Raw genomic sequence first — 14678 nt, 5'->3', positions numbered from 1 at the left:
CTACTGGTAAGTGCATAAATGAAATGTAGTATAACCATACCATGGAATCTTAGTCAGTGGTAAAGAAAGGAACAAAGTACTGATAGATGCTAAAACATGGATGAGCCTTGAAGGCATTATGCTAAGGAACAGAAGCCAGACACAAAGTCCACATAGTGTATGATCCGTTTTATAGGAAATGTCCAGAATAAGCAAATCCATAGAGACAGAAAGTTGATTAGTGATGGCCTGGGGCTGGGCTCCTTGGTGGGAGAGTTGGGGGAGAAATGGGGACTGACTGCTGATGGGTATAGGGTTTCTTTTTAGGGTGGTGAAAATGTTCTAAAATTGATTGAGGTAATGGTTGTACAACTCTATGAAAATATTAAAAGCCACTGAACAGTACATCTTAAGTGGGTGAATTTTATGGAATATGACATTTATCTCAATAAGGCTAGAGAACAAAAATCTGAGTAAAAACAAGCCATGTGTGGAGCAAGGGTGAGAGTGTGCCCCCACCTGCTCCCCATGCCGCCTCCACAACAACCCAGCACTGGGGAGTTACTTCCCGAAACTACCAACAGAACCCAAAATAGACTGGTTGGAGTTTCAACTGCTTTCATTTTTTTCCTTCCAGTCTTCTTAAAATGTGTAGCAAAATGCCCCTCAAAGGTAAGCAGCTAAGAGAATAAAGAGGAGGTATTCTTCCTGATCTAGTTATTCAGTCCCTGGAGTGTAGATTAGAAGGAATGAAACTTTGAAAATGCGTTCCAGATTAAGTATGTTAATAACTTGAGGTTTCTCCCACATGAGTAACTTAAATTTTCAGGAAATAAGTTAACGTTATCGGTGAATGGACAGTGGGCTAGCCAGAGCTGTAACTTACAAGCCACACGGCAGTACTGCAGCGGTGCGTGAAATACTTGCTAGCGGAGAGGATAACGGCAGCAGTCTGCTTTCGGTGAAGCTGTGAATTTACAGTAATATGTGGATTGAAGAAGGAGGGTGGGTCATATTCTGTTAGGTTTGGTACATTGAAGAGTGAATTGGGATAACCCAGGATCATTCATTGGAGTTAGCTGGCTTTAATGGGAAAAAAATAAAGTGTCATAGCAGGCAAGGAGAGGTGGATTTTGCTTAAATGTGCAGTTAGGAGTGGGAACAGCATGTGGAGTGGTTACAGGAGACCCCTTGACAGGTTTGCAAGACTAGAGGATTTTTGCTTGGTGTGTAATAGGAAACAAGGGCAAGCAGATGGTGGGGGGGTGTTGTTGAATCTTACTGAAGAAATCTTGCTTTCGGTCCCTGGGCTAGCTATCGAAGCCAGCCCTCTGGTTGTAACATGCTGTCAAAGCAGGTGCTTCCCCAGATGTGGATCCCTGTGGTTGTCAGGCCCCGATCATATCGTTCATTCTTGCATGCTCAGTTCTCATATCAGCGCCTCATAGCAATCTAAGCTTATAGCCCCCACTGAAGATGGTTCCCTTTGCGATTGTTTCCTTAGTCAAGATTTCCTGTTTGGTGGATAGAATAAACATGCTGATGGCCATTAAGTTTGTGCCTTCCCCTCCCCAGCAGAGTAAATGGGTTAAAAGGTTGGTAATTGTAGATAGAGCATCCATGATTCAAAATGAGAAATGTCCTATATATTTTAAGCTGCTTATTAGGAAAATTTTAAACCTACTGCTTTTAATTAATTGCTTGGCCTGTTGTGTTCTCCATTCAAAGTACAAAAAAAACCTCCATGATTCTGTCTTCTGGACTTCGCTAAGGAGTCCCGCTAATGTCAGAGAGCATGCGTTACTGCGGATGCCGTCTGCACGTCTCTTCCCTGTGGTGCAGAGGAAGGCCACCCATGGAAAGGACCTGCTGAAGAGGCGTGCAAGCCAGTTAAAACAAAACAAAACAAAAAAACCAATTAAGTATCCTCTTTCTAGAAAATTCCCAAAGACGTCTGCTTTGCTGAATCTCATTTGTTAGGGTTTTTAACAACCTATCTTCACTCTCGGAAGAAAAATCTTAACAGGTTTCAGCGCATGCAGACTTTAGTAAATTAAAGCTATTGGGTTTCAAAAGTTGTAGGTTAGTTGGTAGAGCTTTCAGTGCAGTTGCATTCATAGTTGACATTTAGTAAGTACCTGTTGTGTTTAAACACTATTATATCCAATATAATTTGAGAGAGTCGGAGATGAATAAGGTATTCTTAAGGAACTAGAGAGAGTGTATGTTTTTCAGGAGCTAGGAGAATAGGGTATGTATATGTGGAATTAACCAAAATAAGGGAGAAATACGAAGTAATAGGGGAGTACAGAGAAGGTAGAGGATATTTCTTGTAGGAGGTCCAGGAAGACTTAGCAGAAGAGGCATTTATTTCCCATTGATGAAAGAGAATATTTGATTTCTTATAGAAGTAGCTGTAAGTGTTTCTAATGATGGCCCTGACCTCTAAGCCCCTTGTGATCATGACGTTAATTTTAGAACTGTGGGCTGAGAGTTAGGACGTAGAGGCTCTAGTGGCTGGCCGGCTGCCGTTGTAAGGATGAGAAGGCTCCAGGAGCCAGAAAGGGACGGGAGGCTTGGCCTGGTGATTTTATTGCCATTTCATTCAGTGACCCTTTCTTGAGTCCCTGCTGTATATGAAAGCACTGTGTGGAAACGGGTGAGTCCAGCTGTATTCTCCCCGCTAGTGGAGGGCATAAGCACATTATACAACTAAGTATAAGATAAGGCAGAGTCGTTGGGGTATAGAGGTATAACGAGGGGCTACGGAAGCACAGAGGAGGAAGCCATTGTCATAGTCTTTTGTGGTGGAAATCAGTTAAGGCTTCATACAGGAAGCAATATTTGACTGGGCCTTGGAAATGAGTGATCTCTCAAATGTGGGAAAGAAAGGAAAAGGCGGGGGGCGCCTGGGTGGCTCAGTTGGTTAAGCAGCTGCCTTCGGCTCAGGTCATGATCCCGGGGTCCTGGGATCGAGCCCCACATTGGGCTCCTTGCCCTGCTTCTCCCTCTCCCTCTGCCTGCCACTCCCCCTGCTTGTGCTTGCTCTCTCTCTCTCTGTCAAATAAATAAGTAAAACCTTAAAAAAAAAAAAAAAGAAAGGAAAAGGCATGGCACAGAGAGGAAGTAGCCGAAGGAAGGAATGTAAACGCAGAGTAGTCTAGCAATGCTAGAAGGGCCGGGGGAAGTTGGAAAGGTGGGTGGGGCTGGGCTGTGGAGGAGCTTGAAGGACAAGGTTCAGAGGGCCAGACTGTTCTGTGAGCAGATGGGAGCCCCCCGTGTTTTTGAGTGAGGAGTTGACACAACATTATTTGCGTGACTGTCCCCATGCTATGAATGGGTGGCCTCGAGGGAAATGAATTGGAGGTAGTGAGCCGTGTGGGAGCCTCGGTCGGAGAGAACACGAATATGAGCTGAGCTGGTAGGAATGGAAATAGAAGGAAGGAAATAGATTCAGGGCACACAGGGTAGAAGCAGGAAAAGTTTTATTACCAGTTGGGAATGGGAAATGAGGGGGAGGGAGAAGGGAGACTCCAGTGCTCCCAGTAGCTGGGATGGTAATGCCATTAACGAACATTAAGGGGAACATGAGCAGAAGAACAGATTCGTTTTTGGAAGATGGCGAGTTTGAGCTCTTTCTTCCCAGGTAAGTATTGGAAGCTCAGGAATTTAAGAGTGGTACCAAGACCAGAGGCAGAAACTTGGAGAATTATTACCAAACAAATGATAACGGAAGCTCTGGGACCAGAAGAGGCAGCCTTAGAGCAAGGAGAGAGACAAAATCAGCACAGGCCTTACAAGAACACGCGTGCTGTAGGAGAAAGGAGGGAAGCAAATAGCCAACGGAGACCAAGTTGTCCAGGGGAGTAACACTGGGGAGGGGAGGGTGAGGAGGCGCTTAGCCTTTTCAGGCACTGTCACCTCAGGGAATGTGGTAGGCCGGGGCCAGGAGGGAGTAGGCTGGCTTCCGGACGACCTATCCACGTAAACACTTACATCCATGAAGTATTCAGAAGTCAGCGACTCTCTGTCCTTTGGCCTGCCATCTTTGCTCATGTTCTGAGTGTTCCTCTCCACGCCTCACCTTTCCCGTCTCTCATCTGCTGTCTCCTAAAACAGCGGGAGGGGAAGAAAAGTAGGGGGGAAGTTGAAGCACAAAGGGACTTGGAGTTAAATTGTAAATATTCCTGTTTCAGTGTGTAAATAAGTTGCCTATTCTTCCTTTCGAGTAAGCCACCTTAATGATAATAAAGTCACTTTACCTAAATTTTCAAGTCCGTGTGTCTCTGGCGGTCGGAAATGTGTTTGTCATAAGAAGTAAAAATAATAGGAAAAGTCTGGGTCCAGGTGAGCAGGCTTTCAGGTTGTTACTGATTCTGGTGTGGCCTTAACATCAGTCACTATCCAATGTCACTTATGGTCTGAAAGCAGCAGGCACGCTTGGCTCCCTCAGTGTGGCTTTCTGAAGGGAACAGTGTTGGTTCTGCTGACATAAACCCGTCATGCGTACTTCAGTTAACCAGGGGTCTTTGGCGTTCCAGCTCATCTGTATCTCCCTTTCACTAGTATGTTACATTCCAGTGGCGAATTTCTAAATGGTCTCTCTTCACATTGGATGCTCAAATGTAATGCTCCAGAGCCTTTGTTCAGTGACTAAAAGCTAGTAACGTGAGGTGTGTCCGTTTGTCTTTCTAGATTTTGGCTTCAGTAACCTGTTCACTCCCGGGCAGCTGCTAAAGACCTGGTGCGGCAGCCCCCCCTATGCTGCACCTGAGCTCTTTGAGGGAAAGGAGTACGACGGGCCCAAAGTGGACATCTGGGTATGTACTGTCTTCTCTCAGTTCCTGGGCTGGTGGTTCTCCTTCACTGGAAACAGCGCCGTCACCCTGGGGGACATTGAATACTGCACCCGAATCGACACCTTGACCCCTGTGCTTTGAATTCCCAGTTCCTTGTACAGAGTCTTTCCTCCAGCTCTTGTCTTATGGACTGAGCCACTGATTTCAAACTTCCCCTTGTGCATCTGCAAAAAGAAAAAACAACCCAAGAGCAAGCTTGGATGGGTGCCCTTGCCAAGAACAGAGATTCTTTCTGTTGTTGCCACTTGCCTTCTCCCTCGAGGATGAGTCCTGAGAGAAATTCTAGATATGTTACCCAAAATTAATGTCTGGAAGCAAAGAAGAATGTTAACTATCCTAAAGATGATTGGCCTTGACAATGCCTCATATTATTTCTCGCAAAGAAAGGAGAAAAAGTTAGTTCCATTATCTTGTGCATGACTCACCATCATCTCCATACACATACTATAATGGCCTCTTTTGTTTCCTCTGATGCGATTAATTGTATGTACTCTCTGTTTGGGATGCAGAGCCTTGGAGTCGTCCTCTATGTGCTTGTGTGTGGTGCCCTGCCATTTGATGGGAGCACACTGCAGAATCTGCGGGCCCGGGTGTTGAGTGGAAAGTTCCGCATCCCATTTTTTATGTCCACAGGTAAGGGAGTTACCAGCACATAGCAGTGATGGGGTTCACAGATGCTGAGTTCTCGGAGGAATTGGGTGACAGAGTATAAATGACCCACTTAACAACCTTTCTTAGCTCCAGTTTGCTGAATTGGTGCCTCCGGAAGCAAGGTTCTCCAGGAACATGGTGTACAGGCTGTGGCGTCCGGTGGCCCCCGCCTGAGGTGGCCTGAGTTCGGAGCTAAGCTCCGCCTATAGCTACTCGTGGTGTGCGGCTGATGGCTAACTCTGTCTGAGCTTTGGTTTCCTCCTCCGTAAGTGGCTGGCAGTTTTGTGAGGGCGTTACTCTGAAGACTAATTTAAATAGTCTGTGGAAAGAGTCGTTAGGCCCATCACATAGTTGCAAGGCAATAAATATTCCTGTTTCACCCCTGTCCCACTCTTTTTCATGATAGTGTTTCCGTCTACTGGGGCCCTGCCGAAATGTGGCCGTAGATGCCAAGGATGGAGCAGGCTTTGTGTCTCAGTCTTGCTGCTGCCACATTTCCTACTTCCGTGACCTGCATCCCCCCAGACTCAAATAGAAAAGTGTTTTTCAAATGAGTGGGCAGTAGGGTAGTAAGTAGCTCGTGGAAAGATGTAACACTCCAGACACCAGATACCCAGAACCTACAGTATTTCATCACCATTTCTGTGCACGTGAGGAAGGAACAGCGCAGAGATTGTGCAGTAAGCAGTCTCGTTCATTTTGCCTAAATGTGTTTTCAGTTTAAGGAACGACATACAGAGTGTATGGCCCGTGTTGGCAACACAGTATAAGCACATGGGAAGTGCCTTTTAGAGTAAATAGGGGAAACTTTTTCTAGATTTTACCTTAAGTCTCCTTAGCTTTAATGGTTTAATAGCGTGTCTGACAATGATAAGTGCTGTGAGAAAAATAAAGTAGAGAAAAGGGGGTCAGGGCTGGTGGGTGGGAGGTTATTTGAAAAGGTACGACCAGGGAACCCCCTTCACTGAGAAAGTGACGTTTCAGCACAGACGTAAAGAAGGCGAGGGAATGAGCCATGTGGCCTGAGGCCGAGCTTTCCAGCTGGCGTCGGGGAGTGGGGGGCAGCCAGCGCAGAGGCCCCTGGGAGGGAGTGTGCTGGAGTGTTTAAGGAACAGGCCGGGGGCCTCTGTGCTTGAAAGGAGTGACAGGGACAAGAGAGTTGAGGTCAGAGAGGCGAGGGAGAACTTGCTTTTAGGGCCCAGTCAATGGACAGACCTGAGTTTTTACTTTGAGCCAAAGGCAAAGGACCAGAGGGTTTTGACAGAAGAATGATGCAGTCTGACTTTGGTTTTTTCCCTTTTATTATCAAAATTTTCAAACACACAATAAAAGTCAAAAGCACGTGACTACGATTTTGTTTTTGTTTTTTAATCACTTTGGCTGCTCTGCTGGTTAAAAGGGTTAGGGGCTAAAGGAAGGGAGGCTTTTGCAATCATCCAAATGAGAGCCACCAGTGTGGCTCGTTCCCAGACTGGGTGTGGAGGTGGAGATGGTAAGAAGTGGTCAGATTGGAGAGATACTCCATACTGTGTGGCAGGCACCATTCAAAGTAGTTTGTAAACATTGACTCATTTTGTTATTACAACAACCCTGTGAGATACGTACGTCTATCACCCCCATGTTGCAGTGATAAAACTGAAGCCAGGACGTGGTTAGCAATTTTCCCCGAGATAACGCAGCTACGAAGTGGCTAAACTAGAATTTGAACCTAGGCAGGCTGGTTCCAACAGCATTTATGTTGAATTGGATGTGAGAGACAGAGGCACTAAAGGTAACTCCACGGGTGTTGGCTTGAGCAATTGGGAGGATAGATTTACTGCTGACTGAGATGGGGACTACTAAGAAGAATACTTAGTTTTGGAGAGATGTTTTAGATCATTTAGTTTGAGACGCACGTTACACCTCTACGCTGAGATCCGGTGTAGGCAGTTGAATACAGGGCTGTAGCTTAGCTGAGAGTTGTGAGCCAGGGATGTACATTTGTGAATCATCGGTGCATAGATGATATTTACAGCTATGGCATGGGATCGCTTTATAGGCAGTGATTATAGGGAAGGGGTCCAGGGGTTCATCTCCGGACCACACTAATGGTCAGAGATCAGGAAGATGAGGAGGGATCGGCGCGGGAATCACCAGCGAGGTAAGCCAGAGGGGCTGCCGTCCTAGAAAACAAGGAAGAGAATGTTTCAAGGAGGAGGGAATGAGGAACTCTGCCGGGTGCTGCTGACAGGTGACAGAGGATGAGCGGGAGCTTTGGATTCGGGAAGGTGGAGAGCAGCGACGGCGTTGGAAGACGGTTTCGGTGGAGGGGCAGGAGCACAAACCTAATTTGTGTGGCCACGACAGAAAAGGAATGGAGGGGAAATGGCGAAAAGAAATAGGCACAGCCATCCCCAGTTTTACTTAAAAGGCAGCAGAGATGGGGTCCAGCAGCTCGCTCTTGCCAGTCCTCAGTGATCCTGGTCATCAGCCGCTGGGGGTCCTCGGTCCTTGTCTTCATGACTGCCCAGCAGTGCTTAGCACTCACCCGCTCCTTACTTTCGTCCTTTTTTAAACATAAACTTTATTTTTTAGGGCAGTTTTAGGTTCACAGCAAAAGTGGACAGAAAGTGCAGCCAGTCCCCATATACCCACGTCCCCTCACTCAGAGCCTCCCCACGATCAGTATCCACCAACAATGCGTATTTGTTACAGTCAAGCATCCTGCATCCTACATCGACACTACATCAGATTATCATCCAAAGTCCGTAGTTTCCATCAGCACGGTGTCCTTTCCGTGGGGTCCCTTCTGTGGATTTGCACAAATGTATGATGACATGTTTCCACCGTTATACCCTCACACAGAGCAGTTTCACTGCCCGAATAACCCTCTGCACCTGCTGACCCCTTCCTCCAGCCTCTGGTACCACTGGTCATTTTACTGTCTCCCTAGTTTTGCCTTTTCTAGAATGTCATATATAGTAGTTGGAATCCCACGGTATGTGGTCTTCTTTCATTCAGTAATATGTACATAGGGTTCCTCTCTGGCTTTTGGGGGCTTGGTCGCTCATTTCTTTTTAATGCTGAATAACATTCCATTGTGTGGATTTACCCTGTTTATCCATTTGCTCGCCAGATATTGTGGTTGCTTCCATGTTTGGGCAGCGATGAATAAAACTGCTGTAAACTTTGTGTGCAGGTTTTGGTGTGGATCTAAGCTTTCAACTCCTTTGGGCAAATAGGAGGAAGTGTGATTGCTGGATTGAATGGAAGAATAGGTTTAGTTTTTGTAAGAAACGGCCAAGCTGTCTGCCACGGTGGCTGCCGCACCTTGCATTCCTACCAGCGGTGAGTGAGCGTCCCCTTGGCTCCGCATCCTGGCCAGCGTGGTGTACTGTCATGCTCCGGAGGTTTGCCCTGCTAACGGACGGATGCGTAGTGGGTGCTTGTGATTTTAATTTGCAGTTCCCTGATAATGTAGGATGATGAGCCATCTTTTCATATTTACCATCTGTCCATCTTCTTTGGTGACTTGTCTGTCCAAGTGTTTGGCCCATTTTTAAATCAGGTTGTGTTTTCTTATCCTCGAGTCACTCCCTACTTTTTGAAACACTTTTTTCTCACTGCTTCTCAGACACCACATTCTCTCGTTTTCCTGCTGTCTCTGGATGCACCTTCTCAGTCATCTCCGCCAGATTTCCTTTTCTCTGTTCATCCTTAAGTCTTTTCTTCTTTATACCATCCCTCTGAGCCATCTCTACTGCTGTGGCTTCGGTGAGGACTGTCACGTTCAGTCCCCTATTAACGCTCAGTCAGTTCTGTGGCCCAGACCTCTCCTCTGGGATGAAGGGCGACTTAATGCATTGCTACTGATCAAATTCACTTTTACGTCTTGAATTAACATCAATAGAAACATTTCAAAACTGACTTTAACTCCCCCCTCCCTATCCTTGGTTGCCTGTCCCAGTGAATGGCGCACGTCACCATCGGAGCAAGGCAGGAACTAGCCTGATTCCACCTCCTCTGTCACCATATTCACAGCTGATCAGTGACCAAACCCTGTCCATTCAGCCCTCCTTTCCTCCGGCACTTCTGTAGTGGTCCTCCTTTCCTCCGGCACTTCTGTAGTGGTCCTCCTTTCCTCCGGCACTTCTGTAGTGGTCCTCCTTTCCTCCGGCACTTCTGTAGTGGCTCTTGCTACATGAAAAGTAGCCGGCTAACGGGTTCCTGGCTCCAGTCTTGTCCCTCCCTGATCCATCCTCCACGTGCTGCGTGAGGAATCTTTCTAAAACAACCTATAAAAACAACACACACAGACACAGATCTGATCGTAACATTTTCCAGCTTAAACTTCTCAGTGGTTTGTCCCCGAAATGGTTTGCCTCTAGGCTAAAGTTCACTCCTTTATGTGGCAGGGGCACTGACTTTCAAACATTTTGACCATGACCATAGTAAAAAATATCTTTTATACTGTGACCTAAAACACACATATATCCCTATTCCTAAACGGAAGTTTTTTTTAAAAAGCAAAATGTGCCTTTATTGTGTGCACTACACTCCAATATATTTTATTCCATTACCTTAAAAACTGCAGGTTATAACTTACTAGATTGATGTCGTGACCGCTGTTTGAAAACCAGTGGTCTACAAATACCTGGTGCGTGCCCGTCTCTGCGGCCCCAGCTCCCATCGTGTACACCTAGTCAGCCTGACTTCCTTCCAGTTCCCCGAACAAGTGATGTTCTGCAGAGCAGTTCCCTCTGCCCAGAGTACGTCTTCCTCCCCCAACCTGACTCTACCCACTCCTGTATTCTAGAATAAGAAATTAGTTGTGCTGGAAAAAGAATCAAGATAATTTCTACCGGTCTTCAGATCTCTGGGTTTTATTTTGTTTTGTTTTGTTTTTTAATCATGGGACTTAACCAAATTTTTTATTGTAATTACTTCTTTTATTGTACATCTTCCACACCAGACTGAGTTTAGAGAAACTATAGATGAAGCGTGTTTTTTCACAGTTGTCTAGAGCCTAGCATAGTATCTGGCATGTATGTAGCAGGACTTAGTAAATAGTGAGTAGATAGTAAATAGAAGCCTATTTAAAACCCTCCAGCGGCTTGCATTTCCACTTAGAATAAAGGTCAAAAGGCCATTATCGTGATGGCCAACAAGGCACAGCTGGGATTGGCCACCTCTTTCACGTCATTTCCTGCTACTGTTGGCCACAGGTTCCGAGCACCAGTCACAGAAGCATCCTTGCTGTTTCTCAGACTCCCCAGGCACACACATTCCTGTTCCCTAAGTATTCACATGGCTTGCTTCCTCGTGTCACTTGAGGTTTCTGCTTCAGCGTCTCCTCAGAGAGGCCTTCCTCTTTCCAGAAGTCTGCTTTAGTTTTTACCTGGCATGTACCACTGCCTGACCTCAGCTGTTGATCATGTCCCTACTCCCTGTCCCACTGCCTCTTGACTGCAGTAAGCTTTTGTTTCTTTTCACTGCTGTATTTATTCCCAGGGCTTAGGATAGGCCCTGGGTCCTCGCAGGCACTCAGGAAGTGTCTGTTAAATGAATGAATGAAGGCCGGAGTAGGTTCGTTAAAATGCTATCAAACCTCCTCCAGAATGTACACTTGTATTCAAATAATAACATCAGTAATAGTGATCTATATTTCTTTAGGACTTTCGAGTTGACACAGTATTTCCTATACTTGATCTAATTTGAGCTGGATAACCGTACTCTGGAATTGGTATTGATACATACTATTTTAGCATTTTACCAATGAAGTTTCAAGAAATGACTTGACCTGCCTAAAGCCACACAGGTAATGCATGACTAACTTAGTCATTTATTTAGTGTTTGACGACACCGCACTGTTGCAAAGAAAGGGCAAGATAAACAAACCACTTCCTCTGCTTTTCCAGTGTCCATAGTATTTCCTGTGAGCAACTTGGATTCCCTCTGCCGTCCACCCCTGTCCCCTTGCATCATGGCCAAAGATTGGCACTCCAGCCTTGCCAGAGCTGGCTTCAGATAGTGGAGGCTGGTAAAAAAGTTTATCATGCTGTCAACCACATTTGTCTATTAGTGCCTAGAAATAAACTAGGTAGCATTTTAACTACTTAGAACTAATATTTGTAATATAAATTAACACAAAAGTTTAAAGATTCAGAGACTGTCGATATTATTATCCTAAATGTGGTCACTTTTTAATCCTAGACAAGTAATTCCATAAGTAGGAATAAACATTTTTGTAAAATTAAAGCCAGAAAATGAGCAACAACCCAGTCTAGGAAATGAGTAGACAGTTCTGTGGTAGCAGTCTGAGCCCTTCCGCCCTCAGGGACACACACGTGCTTGGCCTTGCCTAATGTCGTAGACCTGAAGCCCGAGACCCGGCAGACAGTGCCTTCAGAAGGACAAGGCAAAGGAGCAAATGAACTCACAAGGCTGTTTAGTCTCTTAGCTCAGATATCATAGTAACATAAAGTTTCAAGTTCACATAAAGGAAACCTACAGTCTGTCCCCGAGTCCCTTTTCTGCTTACACCTCTAGTTTCTGGTCCCAGTGGCACCTCACCAGAGCTGGAGTGAGCTCTGTCTAAGGCCGGAGCCAGCCGCTTCCCAGCCCGTTGGCTCTGCTTCCCGTACTGCTGGAGATATGGCGGTTGAGCAGAAACCTAAAGAGCAAGATCCTTTCTTTTCTCGGGCTGTTGTCAGAGACTTGAGCTGAGTTGATCATTTTTCTGCCGAAAGGATTTAGATGCTCCAGCAGAGCTGCTGTTCTCTAAATTAGCACTTGGGAGGCCAAGTGGGTAAGGCCACACCATCTCGCTGCAGTTGAATTCCAGAATTCAGCTGCAGCTGTGTGGGCCCGTGTTATACAGATGGACACAGTTAGTTCAAGAATCCTAAGCGTCTCTTTATTGTCAGTAATGTGTGGAATGAAGTGTCCTCACAACTAGTGGGTATTTCTGTGCCTGGTCTCGTGTGTTTGATACAGGCGTCCTTCCATGGGCATCCAGAGATCCACTAAAGACCTGGCTTCCAAGCTGGAAGTAGTGGCACAAATTTACAAGAAGATTTATTCGAGGCTGAACCATTTTGTACCACCTAGTTTTACAATTAGGTGTATGACTTCCCCTCTTCCCTGGAATAGAAGCCCCTTTATATCAGAACTGTGTTCTGTACATCATCATCTCCCATAAAACCTGACAGTACCTGCTATGCTGTAAACATTCTGTGAATATTTCTTTTTTGTTTTTTAAAGATTTTATTTATTTATTTGAGAGAGAGAATACATGAGAGGGGGGAAGGTCAGAGGGAGAAGCAGGCTCCCCGTCGAGCAGGGAGCCCGATGCGGGACTCGATCCTGGGACTCCAGGATCATGACCTGAGCCGAAGGCAGTCGCCCAACCAACTGAGCCACCCAGGCGCCCTTTTTTTTTTTTTTTTAAGATTTTATTTATTTATTTGACAGAGAGAGACACAGTGAGAGAGGGAACACAAGCAGGGGGAGTGGGAGAGGGAGAAGCAGGCTTCCCGCCGAGCAGGGAGCCTGATGCAAGGCTTGATCTCAGGACCCTGGGATCATGACCTGAGCTGAAGGCAGACGCTTAATGACTGAGCCACCCAGGTGCCCCTCAGTACATATTTCTTAGTGAAAAACTGAATTATCACCACTCACCTCTAGAATCTTACGTCAGACTCTTGGGTTTTATTATTAAATAGGTAATTCACTGATGATCCAAATTATTCACTGGTTTTATGGGCTTTTGTTATAACGGTTATTATGTGAATGACCAGGTCACAGGACTTCTAGTTTTAAAAAAGTTTTGATCTATTATGGATTTGGCTTTCTATGTCTCAAGTGAAATAAGTTTGGTCTAGACCAGCATTTTTGGATCAAAATTCTGAGAGCATCCTGGAGAGTGGTTAGGTGAAAACCTGGAACCTAAATTACAGAAGGATTGAAAATTGAAACTTGCTGGTTTTTGAGCTGTTACAGACGATGAGACCTCGCCTGACCACATGTGTTGGCAGGTGCTTTCTCTGACTCCCCCTCCCACTGAAGGAAGCCAACAACTTAAATTTTTTGAGCACCAAACTCATTAACTACCAGGATATTTTTTAAAACCTTCAGAAGCCTACTTCTTAAAGCCTAGTTTGTCTTATTCACCAATTATACTATCTGCTAGTGAATATTATAAGATCAGGCATTCATTTAATACTGAAGGAAAATTAATTTATAGTGGAAAAACTGCTGTGACAGTGAGTGCGGAGAGATCTCTTGTGGACAATATTTTTGAGTCCTTATTGATCAGACTTCATTGTGCCTTAATTAATTGTAATACTGCATAAGCATTTTATCACTGGGAACACAAGACCCAGGCTTCCATAATGCTCCTGATGGAGACTGCTGTGGGGCTCCTGCCAAAGAGCTTGTACTTCGAAGCAGGCAACTCTGCCCTGACTGGCTTACTCATCCAGAACCACACAACATCTCGCTTGGCTAAAAGCACTTTGCGTAGAGGGGATGGGACAGGAAATTAAAGTAGCTCACCCACCAGCGTCCATATACTAAGGGGCTCAGCATCCCAAAAGCAGTTCTCTCACACATTTTGGGGCATAGTCTGCCACTAGCGGGAAACCCGTGTAGTGCTTTCGTGTTTGTGAATGAAGAAATCACAGGTGATGTCAGGAAAGAGACAGGATCTACCTCAGGGTCACGCAGGGCTCCTCTGATTTTACCTAACATAGTGGGGAGCCATGAGGAGGTACTGGCACTTACTGCCTTATTTATTATTGCCCCTTGCAAACAGATTGTCTCCAAGCTTATGGCAGCCCTATGGAGGAAAATAGAGAGAGGGACAGAGTTCTAAGTGGAAGGACTCCAGAGATTTGGATAATACTTAACATTCATTGAACATTTTCTGTGGACCAGGCACTGTTGCATTAACTTGTTTTATATACGGAACCACCCTAGAAATAGGCAACTCTCGTTATTTGATAGACAAGATAATTAAGGCATGGTAAGATGGAGTGATGGACCCCAAATCCCACAGCTAGGAAGTGGCAGAGCCGAGATTTGAACACTAGCCTTCTGGCTTCAGAAGCCACTTGTCTTTGCTCGTGTTTTAATTCTCAAGAAATATGTATCTGCCAAGGTATTCCAAGTGTCAAGAGAGTCCCGGAATAGATATCTTTGTCCATCTAC

The 14678-nt window shown here is 45.5% G+C and overlaps 1 protein-coding gene across 9 annotated transcripts in view; it reads left to right on the top strand.

Annotated features, from left to right (window-relative positions):
• SIK3 (SIK family kinase 3) overlaps nt 1–14678 on the top strand; it is a 241884-nt gene that overhangs the window by 186578 nt on the left and 40628 nt on the right. For all 9 annotated transcript variants that reach the window (XM_025893384.2, XM_025893385.2, XM_025893381.2 and 6 more), the window contains 2 exons: nt 4675–4799; nt 5348–5471. In XM_025893384.2, coding sequence (XP_025749169.1) covers nt 4675–4799; nt 5348–5471 — 249 coding nt within the window. The remainder of the gene's footprint in view (nt 1–4674; nt 4800–5347; nt 5472–14678) is intronic.

The sequence above is a fragment of the Callorhinus ursinus genome, unplaced genomic scaffold (assembly GCF_003265705.2).
Source record: "Callorhinus ursinus isolate GAN/ISIS: 27379988/994484 unplaced genomic scaffold, GSC_fseal_2.0 scaffold19, whole genome shotgun sequence".
NCBI classification, from domain to species: domain Eukaryota; kingdom Metazoa; phylum Chordata; class Mammalia; order Carnivora; family Otariidae; genus Callorhinus; species Callorhinus ursinus.
Note: the sequence above shows the minus strand (reverse complement) of the source record. Positions and strands in the feature narration are given on the sequence as shown.